This window comes from Eriocheir sinensis, unplaced genomic scaffold (genome assembly GCF_024679095.1).
Source record: "Eriocheir sinensis breed Jianghai 21 unplaced genomic scaffold, ASM2467909v1 Scaffold53, whole genome shotgun sequence".
NCBI lineage: Eukaryota > Metazoa > Arthropoda > Malacostraca > Decapoda > Varunidae > Eriocheir > Eriocheir sinensis.
In genome coordinates, this window is record NW_026111865.1 from 1,048,017 (window position 1) to 1,063,710 (window position 15,694).

Consider the following 15,694-nt stretch of genomic DNA (forward strand, 5'->3'; position numbering starts at 1 on the left):
ATTCGGTTCAGACACTGATTATGAAAATAAATACAAGACAAAAAAAAAATTAACAAAAAAAAAAAGGGAAGAGAAAAGGAAGACAAAAGGAAAATATGAAAAGAGAAACAAAAAGATGAGAAAAGTAGATGTGAGAAAAGGTGCCTGAAAACAGTAAAAAAGAGTATAGAGGTGAACATGTGGAAACAGCAGGACACTAGAACAGCAGCGAATGAAGGAAGGGAAGAAGTTGTTACCCCCTTGGATGCAGACCGCTTATCAGAAGACATCACCAAGCTGCAGGAGTGGAGCAATGAGTGGCTGCTACAATTCAATGAAGGAAAATGTAAAGCCATATACCTTGGGAGGGGAAACCCAGCACACCAATACCACATAGGAAACACTCCACTATCCACCACAGAGGCAGAGAAAGACCTGGGAGTGTATGTTACCAGGCTACCAGTGAAGGGATATCCAGCACACCAATACCACATGGGAAACACTCCACTATCCACCACAGAGGCAGAGAAAGACCTGGGAGTGTATGTTACCAGGCTACCAGTGAAGGGATATCCAGCACACCAATACCACATGGGAAACACTCCACTATCCACCACAGAGGCAGAGAAAGACCTGGGAGTGTATGTTACCAGGCTACCAGTGAAGGGATATCCAGCACACCAATACCACATGGGAAACACTCCATTATCCACCACAGAGGCAGAGAAAGACCTGGGAGTGTATGTTACCAGGCTACCAGTGAAGGGATATCCAGCACACCAATACCACATGGTAAACACTCCACTATCCACCACAGAGGAAGAGAAAGACCTGGGAGTGTATGTTATCAGGCTACCAGTGAAGGGATATCCAGCACACCAATACCACATGGGAAACACTCCACTATCCACCACAGAGGCAGAGAAAGACCTGGGAGTGTATGTTATCAGGCTACCAGTAAAGGAATATCCAGCACACCATTACCACATGGGAAACACTCCACTATCCACCACAGAGGCAGATAAAGACCTGGGAGTGTATGTTACCAGGCTACCAGTGAAGGGATATCCAGCACACCAATACCACATGAGAAACACTCCACTATCCACCACCGAGGCAGAGAAAGACCTGGGAGTGTATGTTACCAGGCTACCAGTGAAGGGATATCCAGCACACGAATACCACATGGGAAACACTCCACTATCCATCACAGAGGCAGAGAAAGACCTGGGAGTGTATGTTACCAGGCTACCAGTGAAGGGATATCCAGCATACCAATACCACATGGGAAACACTCCACTATCCACCACAGAGGCAGAGAAAGACCTGGGAGTGTATATTACCAGGCTACCAGTGAAGGGATATCCAGCACACTAATACCACATGGGAAACACTCCACTATCCACCACAGAGGCAGAGAAAGACCTGGGAGTGTATGTTACCAGGCTACCAGTGAAGGGATATCCAGCACACCAATACCACATGGGAAACACTCCACTATCCACCACAGAGGCAGAGAAAGACCTGGGAGTGTATGTTACCAGGCTACCAGTGAAGGGATATCCAGCACACCAATACCACATGGGAAACACTCCACTATCCACCACAGAGGCAGAGAAAGACCTGGGAGTGTATGTTACCAGGCTACCAGTGAAGGCCAAATCCGTGCCAGTCGCAGCGGACGGGTTAGAATATAAATGATCCAGACAAATTCAAAATACATTCGAATAAAATATTACATCAGGAAATGCGAAAAAAAAATAAGAAGAAATAAAACTAATAAGATATACTGAAAAAAATATATATGCACGCCTATAAAATAAAATAAAAATAACCCCTCAATAGAACACAAACAATTAAAACGAAGGTACGAAGAGAATACTAGGGAATTTATAGACACCCTGAGAAGTCGTTACATATACCAGGAACTTTGGCGTGTAGGTCACCGCTTGCGTGCGTAGCTTATGAATCTGAGGAGTGCGTGGGCCAGGCAACACACGGCTTGAGAATTTGGGCGCAGCAGCTGGTTAGTCTCTGTGTGTTGTAGCCTGTACTGACCTTCGGCTCAAGGGTCAATGGATCGGAGATGTGCACTGAGGCCACGCGCAGCTAGTCTTTGCTTATTGTATACCCAACATTAGCCTCAGAGTCAATGGATCGGAGATGAGCACTGAGGCCACGCGCAGCTAGTCTTTGCTTATTGTATACCAACATTAGCTTCGGAGTCAATGGAACGGAGATGAGCACTGAGGCCACGCGCAGCTAGTTTTCGTTTATTGTATACCAACCATAAGCTTCAGAGTCAATGGATCGGAGATGAGCACTGAGGCCACGCGCAGCTAGTTTTCGTTTATTGTATACCCACCATAAGCCTCAGAGTCAATGGATCGGAGATGAGCACTGAGGCCACGCGCAGCTAGTTTTCGTTTATTGTATACCCACCATAAGCTTCAGAGTCAATGGATTGGAGATGAGCACTGAAGCCACGCACAGCTAGTCTTTGCTTATTGTATTCCCACTATAACCTTAAGGCAATGGATCGGAGATGAGCATTAAAGCCACGCGCAGCTAATCCTTGCTTATTGTATATCCACCATATGCTAAAGAGTCAAAGGAACGGAGATGAGCACTAAGGCCAGGCGTAGCTATATCGTTGGTCTTCCTCTCTATCATATACTCACTCTATACACATTTATACACATTGCTTTATGCCCTGTTATAGTTTATCCCCGCTATGAAAAAAAAAGGGCTATGTTACTCATACGTTCGTCTGTAAATTTTAGTGAAGCAAAACTATTATCTACCTGAATACGAACTCCTTTCATCTGTTCGATAGGCTTTCTGTTCCCTGTATTTCCATGTTTTACCTCTTGGTTTTCAGGACTCCGGCACACCTCACGCACTGATATTAATTAACAGGTGAGGGGTCTGTCATGCACGCTCTATTACACAGGTAACTACACTTTATATAATGTAAGGTGTAGTGCATGGTGTTATTCCTTGCCACACTCCTTAATCCTCACCCTCTCTGATGAGTAATACAACATTAACCCAAATCCTCCCCTTCCTTATAACAACATATTGCTAGAGGGATAAATTCAGCTACGTAACTACTCTTTATATGTTAGCTGTAGTGCGCGGTGTTACTCATCGCCATAACCCTTAATCCTTACTCTTCCTGATGAGTATTACAGCGTTTGCCTCTATTTTCGCCTTCCTTGTAGACTATTAGTATTAACATCTACTTAACTACTCTTTATATGTTAGCTATAGTGCATGATGTTATTCCTCGCCACAGCCCTTAATCCTTATACCTTTCCTGATCATGTTACAACATTAACCTAAATTCTCCCCTTCCTCATAATTGCAGAACATCGGAATTAATATACCTCGTTGCTATTCAGATATTATTATGTTTGCTGGTAGTGGCGCCTCCATGGGAATTAATATACCTCGTTGCTATTCAGGTATTATTATGTTTGCTGGTAGTGGCGCCTCCATCGGAATTAATATACCTCGTTGCTATTTAGGTATTATTATGTTTGCTGGTAGTGGCGCCTCCATGGGAATTAATATGCCTCGTTGCTATTCAGGTATTATTATGTTTGCTGGTAGTGGCGCCTCCATCGGAATTAATATGCCTCGTTGCTATTCAGGTATTATTATGTTTGCTGGTAGTGGCGCCTCCATCGGAATTAATATGCCTCGTTGCTATTCAGGAATTATTATGTTTGCTGGTAGTGGCGCTCCCATCGGAATTAATATACCTCGTTGCTATTCAGGAATTATTATGTTTGCTGGTAGTGGCGCCTCCATCGGAATTAATATACCTCGTTGTTATTCAGGTATTATTATGTTTGCTGGTTGGCCATCCGGAATTAATATACCTCGTTGCTATTCAGGTATTATTATGTTTGCTGGTAGTGGCGCCTCGAGGGATAAACTCAAGCTCTCCATTTCCAAGATACAGAAAATTGAAATAATCCATCTATGAGGTTTGCCATTCACACGTATTATTATGCGTGTTCGTGTACTATTGTGTTTATTAAGTTTGCTGGTAGTGGCGCCTCGAGGGATAAACTCAAGCTCTCCGTTTCCATGATACAGAAAATTGAAAGGATCCATCTGTGAGGTTTGCCATCAGCGAGAGGAACCAGGGACCATATTCTCAAACATTTCGGGGATCAAACAGGCATATTTCATAGGGCTTTCGTTACGGGTTTGGGCCATTTCCAGAGGTAGTTTAATGAACCTGGCAGTAGTTTGACCCTTCTTCTGTATTTTGAACATAAGGAAACACTCATGAGAATCCGATTATCTCCTTTTTGGCCTTTGGAAATAGCTGACGTGAGAGGTGGAAGCGTCTGAGAATACCAACCCTGGAGCACCGTGTAAAGTTGGCGTCGTTGCGGGCGGGGAGAGCGGTGCTGCGGCGCGACACACGGCGGGTCTGGGTTTCAGTTCCAGCACCATTTCAAGGCGATCGTTGAGCGGAATACACTGTCATGAAACTCTGCGTATGCGGGTATAAAAGGAAGGAACGCGAGGGTCTCCGGTAGCGCTGCGAACAGTGTGGTGTGGAGAAACGGGCGGACTCAGGGCGTGTATGTGAGAGAGAGAGAGAGAGAGAGAGAGAGAGAGAGAGGAAGGGAAAGGCGTAAGAATTTGTTAAACGTGTAGACTCGTAGAGGAAGGAAGAAATGGTGTTTTAGAGGGACCACATCGCCTATAGTGTGTCTAAAAACCACGAACTACATGGTACCTATGTATGAGTGTTTGAGAGAGAGGAGGAAGGAAAGCCGAAAGATCTGTTTTAGTAGAGGAAGGAAGGAGTGGAGTCATGCATTGGCCACATAACCTATAGCATGGTGTCTAAGAACCAAGGTGTTTATGTGTGTTTGAGAGAGAGGAAGGAAGAGGCGTTAGACATGGTATGCATGTAGAGGAAGAAGTGAAGGGCACTGCATGGGTCACCTTATCTACAATGTGGCGTCTACAAACCAAGGACTCAAAGATATGTGAGAGAAAGAGAGGAAGACAGACAGACAGACAGACAGACAGATAGGGAATTAGTTTATAAAGCGGAAAAAAACGGAAAAAAAGGAGATGGGAGAAATTAGAGTAAAGAAAAAAGGGTTAAACGAGAGAGAGAGAGAGAGAGAGGTTATCGTAATCATGTATATGTGTCGTGTGTGTGGTGTGTGTGTGTGTGTGTGTGTGTGTGTGTGTGTGTGTGTGTGTGTGTGTGTGTGTGTGTGTGTGTGTGTGTGTGTGTGTGTGTCCACGTACGTTTGAGCACCTGCACCGCACTGATTTTAATTGGCAACACTATCTACTATCTTACACACACACACACACACACACACACACACACACACACACACACACACACACACACACACTCGTTCAGGGTTGAGGAAGGGTTTGCTGTCAAGAGTAAATTGTATATTGATTTGAGTCGCCGATGTTTTATGAACGGCGAGGAGCTTCATGAATCGTGCGAGGAAAAATTTTTGTTGGTAATGACGCACCGTTGTGGAATGGACGCATCGACCACGCACTGTCCTTATTATAACAGAGAGGGAGAGAGATAGAATACCAGATAGATAATGGATGGAGAGATAGATAGAGAGAAAGAGAAAGAAAGAAAGAAAGAAAGAAAGAAAGATAGATAGATAGAAAGCAGGAAAGGAAACAACAGAGAAAAAAAGAAAGAAAGAAAGGAAGGAAGAAAGAAAGGAAACATGGAAACATAGAAACGTGGAAATGCAGGCAACAGAAAGTCTATTGGCTCATTACGAGGTTGCCCGCTTTGGTGATTTAATCTGCTCGACAGCCACTTGGGGCCTGGGGAGCAGATGAAAGCACCTCGACATTGAGGAGCAGATGAAAAGCACCTCGATATTGAGGATGTTAGAGGACGAGTGGCCTACACAGGGCAGCCCCAGAATCCCCCCTAATACTCACGGTGGGTGAGGTGTAGTTTCAGGGGCACAGGTGGAGGCTTGATCCTCGTTTTACCGGCGGTACTAATCACGCACCAGTAACCTGTCACCTTACTACACCCACACCTCACTCCACTTGTCGTGCGGACATTAACTGTTGCTTTACTCTATTGTTGACTTACGCTACTTGCAATCTAGGTTGTGGGGGAGAATTATATGAATATAGGTTGAGGTCTTGCTGCAATATGTCTGAAAACATGCACCTCAACATTCAGTACACTACTGACGCAGCGAAGTGACGGTCGATTCTATATATGAAGGAGTTGATGGTATTCGCATTTACTATTTTTGAAGGAAGATTATTCCAGTGACGAATGACTCGGTTTGAAAAGAAACTCCTTCCGATGTCTTTGTTACATCGACTCGACTGAATGGGTACGCCGTTATTTCTAATTCTTAGGTTGGTTTGCAGCTCAAAGAATTTGGAGTAATCGACGTTATTGAAGTTTTTTCAGATACTTGAAGACTTGAATCATATCCCCTCGCAAGCGTCTTTTCTCCAATTTAAAGAGACTGAGTCGCTTGAGTCGTTCCTCGTACGGTTGAGCCCTTAAGGTTGGAATCATCTTTGTGGCGCGTCGTTGAATCCTTTCCAATAAATCAATGTCCTTTCTGTAATTAGGAGACCAGAACTGTACTGCGTACTCGAGGTGCGGTCTTTCCATGGAATTATACAAGGCTGGCATCACGTCTGGCGTTTTACGCTCGAAGTTCCTTGCTATGAACCCGAGCATAGTGTTGGGTTTGTTGTAGGCTTTTTTACAGTGATTCGCGTGTTTCAGGTCACTGCTGATAGTGACTCCAAGATCCTTTTCCTCCTGCATCGCTTGCAGAGGTTTCCCATTCATGATGTATGTGTGGTTACTATTTCCGGACCCAATGTGCATGACTTTGCATTTGTCAACATTAAAGGACATTTGCCATTTTTCTTACCATTCGATAATGTGATTGAGGTCTTTCTGAATGATTTCGCAGTCGGTCTTTGTGAGGGCATTTCCACCCACCTTGGTGTCATCAGCATATTTCGATATTGTTGATTTCAATCCTGATTCGAGGTCATTGATATATATGATGAAGAGAATGGGTCCCAGTACCGACCCCTGAGGCACTCCACTAGTGACTGGAAGCCAATCGGAAGGCTGTCCGTTTAGTAGTACCGCCGAGTGCAGTTTCTTAAGGAGTCGCTCGTGCGGTAGCTTGTCGAAGGCTTTTTGTAAGTCCAGGTATATAACATCACTAGGGATGTGGGCATCCCAGTTATTCTATATACCTTGGAAGAAGTCTAATAAATTGGTTAGGCATGAGCGCTTGTTTCTGAAGCCATGCTGGGTGTCGGAGATTACATTAGTGTCTTCTAGAAACTTGACAAGTTTGTCTCTAATAATCTTTTCGAGTATTTTCCCTGCCACCGGTGTCAAAATTATGGGCCTGTAGTTTAATGCAACCCTCTTGTCTCCTTTTTTGAAAATCGGTGTCACGTTCGCCATCTTCCAGTCTTCCGGGACCTTGTTCAGTTTAACAGACTGGTTGAATATGTTAGTGAGTGGCTTAAGTATTTGCTGTTTTAGCTCTTTTGATAACCGTGGTGACAAACCGTCGGGTCCCGTTGACTTGCTCGTGTCGAATTTGTCCAAATACCTTTTAACTTCTTGGTCGCATATTGTGTCAATTCCCAGGGGTGTGATCTCACTCGGCGGGTCAGGGCTCTCGGAATGGTTTCGATGTCCTCGACTGTGAATACGGATGCGAAGTTGCTGTTGAGGATTCTGGCCATCTGTTTACTGTCCTGAGTTACAGAACCAGTGTCATCTGTCAGTGGACCAATATTGGATTTTACTTTCTTTTCTATCTGATGTATCTGAAGAATTTTTATGAGTTTGTTTTGATGTCACGCGCTATTTGCTTTTTTGAAGGAAAATGTAAAGTCCTGCACCTTGGGAGGGGGAAATCCAGCACCCCAATACCGCATGGGAAACACTCCACTACCCACCACAGAGGCAGAGAAAGACCTGGGGGTGTATGTTACCAGGCTACCAGTGAAGGGATATCCATCACACCAGTACCACATGGGAAACACTCCACTATCCACCACAGAGGCAGAGAAAGACCTGGGAGTGTATGTTACCAGGCTACTAGTGAAGGGATACCCAGCACACCAGTACCGCATGGGAAACACTTCAATATTCACCACAGAAGCAGATAAAGACCTAGGAGTATATGTTACCAGGCTACCAGTAAAAGGATATCCAGCTCACCAATACCACATGGGAAACACTCCACTATCCACCACAGAGGCAGAGAAAGACCTGGGAGTGTATGTTACTAGGCTACCAGTGAAGGGATATCCAGCACACCAGTGCCACATGCGAAACACTCCACTATCCACCACAGAGGCAGAGACCTGGGAGTGTATGTTACCAGGCAACCAGTGAAGGGAAATCCAGCACACCAATACCACATGGGAAACACTCCACCATCCACCACAGAGGCAGAGAAAGACCTGGGAGTGTATTTTACCAGGCTACCAGTGAAGGGATATCCAGCACACCAATACCACATGTGAAACACTCCACCATCCACCACAGAGGCAGGGAAAGACCTGGGAGTGTATGTTACCAGGCTACCAGTGAAGGGATATCCAGCACATCAATACCACATGTGAAACACTCCGCCATCCGCCACAGAGGCAGGGAAAGACCTGGGAGTATATGTTACCAGTGGCCGTATGTTCAACCGATCGTATCTCAACATTTGGTCCTAAATCCGCCATTGTGGTCGCAAGTTCTGCCCCGTGCGATGTTCAAAAAACGTCCTAGGCGCCATCTTGTGACGTCAAGTTGCCCCTCAGCCTCACTGCTCGGGACCGGGGCTAGATTTGACCAGTTCCGTCCTAACCCGTAGCCATTGAAGAAGTGTTTCCGCCTCCTCCACAACTCCACCTATATACACAATATAAGAACATAAGAACATAAGAACGCAGGAGTCTGCAAGAGGCCGGTAGGCCTGTACGAGGCAGCTCCTTTGACCCTAAGCTCCCGTGTATCTAACCCCACCTAATATCGCTGTCCATGAATTTATCTAGTCTATTTTTGAATGGAATGTGACAATTGTATTGGCACTCACCACATGACTGCTAAGCCTATTCCACTCATCCACCACCCTGTTAGTAAACCAATTTTTGCCTATGTCCCTTTTGAATCTGAATTCATCCAGTTTAAACCCGTTACTTCGTGTCCTACCCGGTTCTCTTACCAACAAAACCTTATGAATGTCTCCCTTATTAAAGCCCTTCATCCATTTATAAACCTCGATCATGTCTCCACGCACCCTTCGCCTTTCTAGAGAATGCAAGTTTAACTGTTTGAGTCTTTCCTCGTATGGCAAGTTTCTCAACCCCTGAATCATCTTAGTCATCCTCCTCTGCACCGATTCTAACATTTTGATATCCATTCTATAGTAGGGTGACCAGAACTGAACCGCATAGTCAAGATGAGGTCTAACTAATGCTAAATATAGTTTGAGGAAGACTTCGGGGCTTCTGTTGCTTACGCTCCTTGAAATAAATCCCAGTACCCTATTAGCTCGATTTCTAGCTTGAATGCATTGTGCCCTTGGACGGAGATCAGAGCTCACTAAGACCCCTAAATCCCTCTCGCACCCAGACCTACTTATGAGAGTGTCATTTAAGCAATAGTTATGTGAGGGGTTGTTCCTACCTACACTCAGAATACTGCACTTCCCTACATTGAACTCCATCTGCCATTTATCCGCCCAGTCATATAATCTGTTGAGTTCACCTTGGAGAATACTAGCGTCCTGATCCGACTCAGTTACTCTACCGATCTTGGTATCATCTGCAAATTTACTAACATCACTACTAATTCCTGTGTCTAAGTCATTGATATAAATAATAAACAAAAGTGGACCTAATACCGAACCTTGTGGGACCCCACTCGTAACACATCCCCAGTCAGATCTTTTACCATTGATTTGCACTTTTTGCTTCCTATTGCTAAGCCACGCCTTGACCCAGTTCAAAACTTTACCCTCTACTCCGTGAGCCTGTAATTTAAGCAACAGTCGTTGGTGAGGAACTTTGTCAAACGCTTTACTAAAATCAAGATAGATTACATCATAATTTTCATCTCTGTCAACCGCCTCAAATACTTTATTGTAGAAGGACAAGAGATTGGTGAGGCATGACCTACCTTTTGTGAACCCATGCTGCGAGTCGTGAATTAAGCTATGTTTCTCTAAATGCTCCCGAATGTTCCTGGCTATTATGGACTCCAGCATCTTCCCTATAACCGATGTTAAGCTAATTGGGCGATAGTTTGAAGCAACTGACCTGTCCCACTTTTTAAAAATCGGCGCCACATTAGCTACTTTCCATAGGCTCGGCACATAGCCAGTATTTACCGACATCTTAAAGATGTCGGTTAGTGGGTCACTGATTACATCACCTAACTCCTTTTAGTACCCTCGGAAATATCCCGTCAGGACCTGGCGACTTGTTCTTCTTAAGCTTATCTATCTCATCCTGAACTACTTGCCTGGTAATGATTATATCCCTCAATTTATCGCCATCCCCGCCCTCGTACACCTGAACTCTTTCCGGTATAGTCGTTCGATCCTCCTGTGTGAATACTGAAAGGAAGTAGTCGTTCAACAATGTACTCATATTTTCGTAATTTTCTACTAGCTCCCCTGTGTTTTGTTCTATACATCTGAAAGAAGCCCTTAGGATTACTTTTCGCCTCATTTGCTACTTTGATCTCATAGTTCTTTTTTGCTATCCTGGTGTTTTTCTTAACTAATCTAGATAGTTCGACGTACCGGTTCCTGATATGTGTTTCCCCATTCTTTATTTTCTGATAAATTCCCTTCTTTAACCCAATCTCGTGTTTTAGTCCACGAGTCATCCACTTAGGATCATTGTTTTCTTTTCTAAGTGTTCGCTGTGGTATATGCTGTTCTTGCCCCTCTACTATTACTCTAACTAAATTATTTAAGACATTTCTACCTGGTTCTCCTGGCTCTCCAATCCGCAGTTCTGGCCCTCATGAATCCCTAAATTATCCCAGTTTACCCCTTCAAGATGTCTTCGAAGCCCCTCGTAGTTGGCTCTTCTAAAATCTGGCACTAACACTGGGTTTGGTTCGCGGGTTACCGCCCAGTCTAAGCTAAAACGAACCGTTCTGTGATCACTATTTCCTAACTCTCCGCCCACCTCCAACTCACGTAGCAAGTTCCCATTATTGGTTAGGACTAAGTCTAATATGTTATCTCCTCTGGTAGGCTCAGTAACTACCTGCTTAAGGAAATTATCTTGTATAACTTCAAGAAAGTCCTCGGCTTCCAGGTCACCCACTAGATCTTCCCAGTCTATATTCCTATAATTAAGGTCCCCCATTACGCAGACATTTCTACTCATACTCGCCCTGCCAATCTCCTGTAGTAATATACTCGTGTCCTGCCTGTTAAGGTTGGGTGGCCTGTATATAACTCCTAGATTTAGTTTTTCTTTCCCTTTGTAAACGTCCACCCAAACTGATTCTGAATCCATGTTAGTTTTGACTGAGTTGTTAACTAAACATTTAAGTGAGTCTTTAACATATAGCGCAACTCCACCTCCCTCTCTGCCCCTTCTGTCTTTGTGAAACATCTGATAACCCGTTATTTCAAATTCTGATATAAAATTTATATTAGCAGTGTCTATCCATGTCTCAGTGATCGCTATTATGTCAAAATTTTCTGAACAAGCTTCACCCCTTAGTAAGTCTATCTTGTTTCTGAGGCTCCTGCTGTTAGTATAGAAGATTCTTAGCCCGTCCTCTGTTACTCCCCTAGAATTACTTCTAAGCTGCCTGGTTATATTATGAGCTAGATGTCCCTCCATTACTCCTCCCATTGCTCCCATTACTCCTCCCCTCGCCTGTACTAAAAATCCCTCAGGGTACAAAGTGCTTGCTCAAGGGAGTCTGAGAGCCTCAACACCCTTGAACGTCAAGTGTATCCCGTCACGGGCGTAGAGGGCGTCGTTGCCAAAGAAGAGGTCCCAATTGTCGACGAACAGCCACCCATTGCGCCCGCAGTGCTCAGCAAGTCTGCTGTTCACTGCTATCGCCCTGGACAGCCATCCATCGCCAACGCCCCTCCTTGGCAGACGCCACACACTACTGGCGACCCACCAGCGTCACGTATCCTGCCTAACAATTCTCTAAAACGCCTGAGAAGGTCCTCGCTCGGCACACGAGAAACGTCGTTTCCGCCACAGCTGAGAAAGACAATGGGGTTCGATCCCTCGCTTGCCATACACGCCTCAATCCTGTCTGATATATGGCCCACCCCTGCCCATGGGAAACACACCCTCGTCCTGTTCTTATCCTTGGAGCAAAAATACCTGTCAACATAACGAACCTGACTATCACCAACAACAAGAACCCGACGGTCGGAAAGGGGGCCAGGAGGGGTGGGTGAAGGGGGGAGAGCAGGAAGGAGGGAGGGACCTGCTGTGAAGAACGAGGAGAAATTGTGGAAGAGGTGGAAGGTGGAAAGGAGGAGGAGGAGGAGGAAGAGGAAGAAGGAGAAAGGGAGGGTGAGGTGGTGTAGGGAGGAACGGACGAGGAGAGGGAGGAGGAAGAGGGGGAAAGGGAAGGTAAGGGACAGGTGATGGAGGGAGGGACGAGCGAGGAGGCGGAGGACAAGGAGGAGAAAGAGGGGGAGGAGGAGGAGGAGGAGGAGAGTGGGCGGGAAGAGGGGGAGGAAGAGGAAGGCGAGGTGGAGGCGGAGGAGGAGGAGGGGGAGGAGGAGGAGGAGGAGGAGGAAGGAGGAGTAGGTGAAAGGGAGAGTGAGGTGGGGGAGGGAGGGACGGACGAGGAGAGGGAGGAGGAAGAGGGGGAAGGGGAAGGTGAAGGACAGGTGTGGGAGGGAGGGACGAGCGAAGAGGCGGAGGACAAGGAGGAGAGAGAGGGAGAGGAGGAGGAGGGTGGGCGGGGAGAGGGGAGAGGGGGGACGGAAGAGGAAGGCGAGGAGGAGGAGGAGGAGGAGGAGGAGGAGGAGGAAGAGGAGGAAGAAGAGGAGAAGGAGGGGTGGGAAGCGGGGAGATCGGAGATGGTCGAGGAGGAGGAGGAGGAGGAGGATGGGAGGGGCTGCTGTGTGGGTGAAGACAATACTGGAGGGGAGGAGGACGAGGAAGAAGAGGAAGAGGAAGAGGAAGGGGAGGAGGAGGAGGCGGGGCTTGTTGCTGCTGCACTAACCAGTAAGTGTACCTGGGCGGCGAGAGTCGTAACCCTATTCTCTAACTCTATGATCCTCTGATCATCCTTCTGAGTCTTAACGCAGAACCTACAAACGTCCTTGGAAAGAAAGTACTGCTTGGCCATGCGAAGGCCACACCCAGAACAACGCTTGAGGGACGTCATGGTGAAGATATGGGCGAGGCAAGACGGAAACAATTAACAATATAAGGTACGTGTTTGAGCTCCTACCTTTGTATAGCTTTGCATTAAGGTGGCAAGAGTCACATGAACGACAATTACGATGATATGTGGGCTGGTTATGGAGAAATAAGGTTGGGCTCATGAGGCAGTGGTGTGGGTTGTTTTCATCAATATTTCTTAATCCCATGGAGGTCTTAAAGCTTCCATGCATATGAATAGCGTTGTTTGAGCGTAGCAAGGGTCACTGGGCTGGGAAGGGCAGGGTGTGGCAGGGTGTTGTTCTACTTAATTCTAGTAATGTGGTTATTTCTGTGTTTCACAGATGGAGCATGTTGCGGTATACGTTTTCAATCTCAGACTGCGCAGGGAAAGGATATATCGGGACCCACTCGACCCACTACACGTTAGTGATGAACATCTGTTGCGGGTGTATAGATTTACCCGTCAAGAAATCATCAGGCCCTGTGATGAGCTGCGTCCCCACCTGGAAAGGAAAGGAAAACCAAAATCACACCCAGGTTCTGGCTGCACTAAGGTTTTTTGCAAGTGGCAGCTTCTAAACTGTTATTGGAGACACTGTTGGAATGGACCAATCTAGTGTTAGTAGGGCCATTGACAAATTAACTCAAGCACTTTGTGTAAAGGCCAGTCAAGAGATAAAGATGCCAAACACAGCAATAGATATCAACAGAGCTATGCAGGACTTCAGGCGCACTGGTAACTTTCCAAGAGTGATAGGTGCCATTGATGGAACCCACATTCGCATCAAGGCCCCAGAGGAAAATGAAGAGATTTATGTCAATCGGAAACAATTCCACTCCCTAAATGTACAGGCTGTGTGTGACACCAACAACAAGATCATCAGCTACGACGCCAATTACCCAGGGAGCACACATGATTCCTTTATATGGTGCCACTGCTCCCTTAAGCAGCGGTTCCTTGCTGGTCATTTTGGAGATGCTCTTTTGATACGTATGTTTCCTTATATATTCCATGTAATTCTATCAAATTACCTGTGCTTTCGTACCACATGCCTACATGTTCAGATTCTTGCTTGCATAGAAGAAACCTAATAATCTTATATTATATCTTGTGATTACATGTTAATGAATGTTAACCTTCCAGACATGTCATATTATTATGATAACAAAACTCTTAGTTGAACTTCATATGACATTAAAATTTTTAACATAGTTTTCATGCATTTCGTAGTGGAAAGACTGTCTCACATAACAATACATTGTCAATGCCACATCATGTTACTCACCAAGCTCGTCTATACACGATGTCAACACTAAATGGTATTATTATGAGGGTCTGGCAGTTCAACAACTTTCTTAGTGATTACAAGCAGCCAGCCACAGCTGGGTTACCATCAGTACAAAACTAACAAAATATCACTGCAATTTTTTAGCATTATCGACAACACCAAGGCACAACTTCCCATACTCAAATTGTTCCTACGGTAAATGGATAATGAATTAATGAACTTTCCATTTCACACGAGACAGTGGGTATCCTCTGGAGCCATTCCTGATGACCCCAGTTGTACACCCGACAACACCTGGGGAGGAACGCTACAACCAGAGTCATCGACGGACAAGATGCGCTGTTGAGCGGACGTTTGGGATCCTCAAGTCAAGGTTCAGGTGCCTACACGAGTCAGGAGGAAGTTTCCAGTACGACCCCGAGGAGACTGTGAAGATTGCGACTTCTTGCATGCTCCTGCACAACTACTGTGTGGATCGTCGCATTCCCTATGTTGGTGATCTTGTGCAAGAAGAAGTACCAGTTCAGCCTGTGAGAGACAACACACAGGTTCCTGGTCAAGTTGTCAGGCAGGAAATTGTTAGACACTTCTTTTCCTGAGTATAGGTAGGCATATATGTAGACCTTGCAGTTATTACTAAATTGCTTTCATATGTAAATGTGCATAACTCACAGTCGGAGCATAAGAATAAAACAAGAAACCATAATGACCACATGCTCGTCCTTCTTGATCTGAATTTAAATGTCAATTATTATTAATATCTGTAATTAATATCAGCTTACACCTGCAGCTTGCGTATGGTACACCGGTGGCCGAGTGGTCAGCGTGTGTACGTGGTGATCCAGAGGACTCTACTCCCATTGCAAGACGCTGAGAGAGTTCAGCCATGGACACGTGGCGGAGGGTTACCAACATGCTGCCCAGATCTTCAGTCAACCCTAACTTCTGCATCTTTGATCATGATAGCCACCAGGGGCTAACACTTCCTCACCACACAT

The 15,694-nt window shown here is 45.5% G+C and overlaps 1 protein-coding gene and 1 long non-coding RNA gene across 3 annotated transcripts; one reads left to right on the plus strand and one right to left on the minus strand.

Annotated features, from left to right (window-relative positions):
* Positions 1 to 326: 326 nt before the first annotated feature.
* LOC126992955 (uncharacterized) lies at positions 327 to 1,670 on the minus strand. Of its 2 annotated transcripts, XR_007747193.1 has the most exons (4): positions 1,405 to 1,670; positions 1,108 to 1,305; positions 811 to 909; positions 327 to 612 (listed from the first exon to the last, which is right to left on the minus strand). It is a non-coding gene; the product is annotated as an uncharacterized LOC126992955 (long non-coding RNA). The 2 variants fall into 2 exon arrangements; XR_007747192.1 differs by lacking the exon at positions 811 to 909.
* A 12,370-nt stretch (positions 1,671 to 14,040) lies between these two features.
* Positions 14,041 to 15,295, plus strand: LOC126992963 (putative nuclease HARBI1). Its single transcript, XM_050851788.1, has 2 exons — positions 14,041 to 14,398; positions 14,934 to 15,295. The coding sequence occupies exons 1-2, from the start codon at positions 14,089 to 14,091 to the stop codon at positions 15,293 to 15,295; spliced, it is 672 nt and encodes a 223-aa protein (XP_050707745.1). The 5' UTR covers positions 14,041 to 14,088.
* The last annotated feature ends 399 nt before the right edge of the window (positions 15,296 to 15,694 follow it).

What these genes read in the sequence shown, in the direction of transcription:
- LOC126992963 (XM_050851788.1), top strand. Translation starts at nt 14,089, where the DNA reads ATGCCAAACACAGCAATAGATATCAACAGAGCTATGCAGGACTTCAGG. An exon ending in TGGAGATGCTCTTTTGATAC is followed by an intron (nt 14,399 to 14,933) that starts GTATGTTTCCTT and finishes ATTTCACACGAG; the next exon opens with ACAGTGGGTATCCTCTGGAG.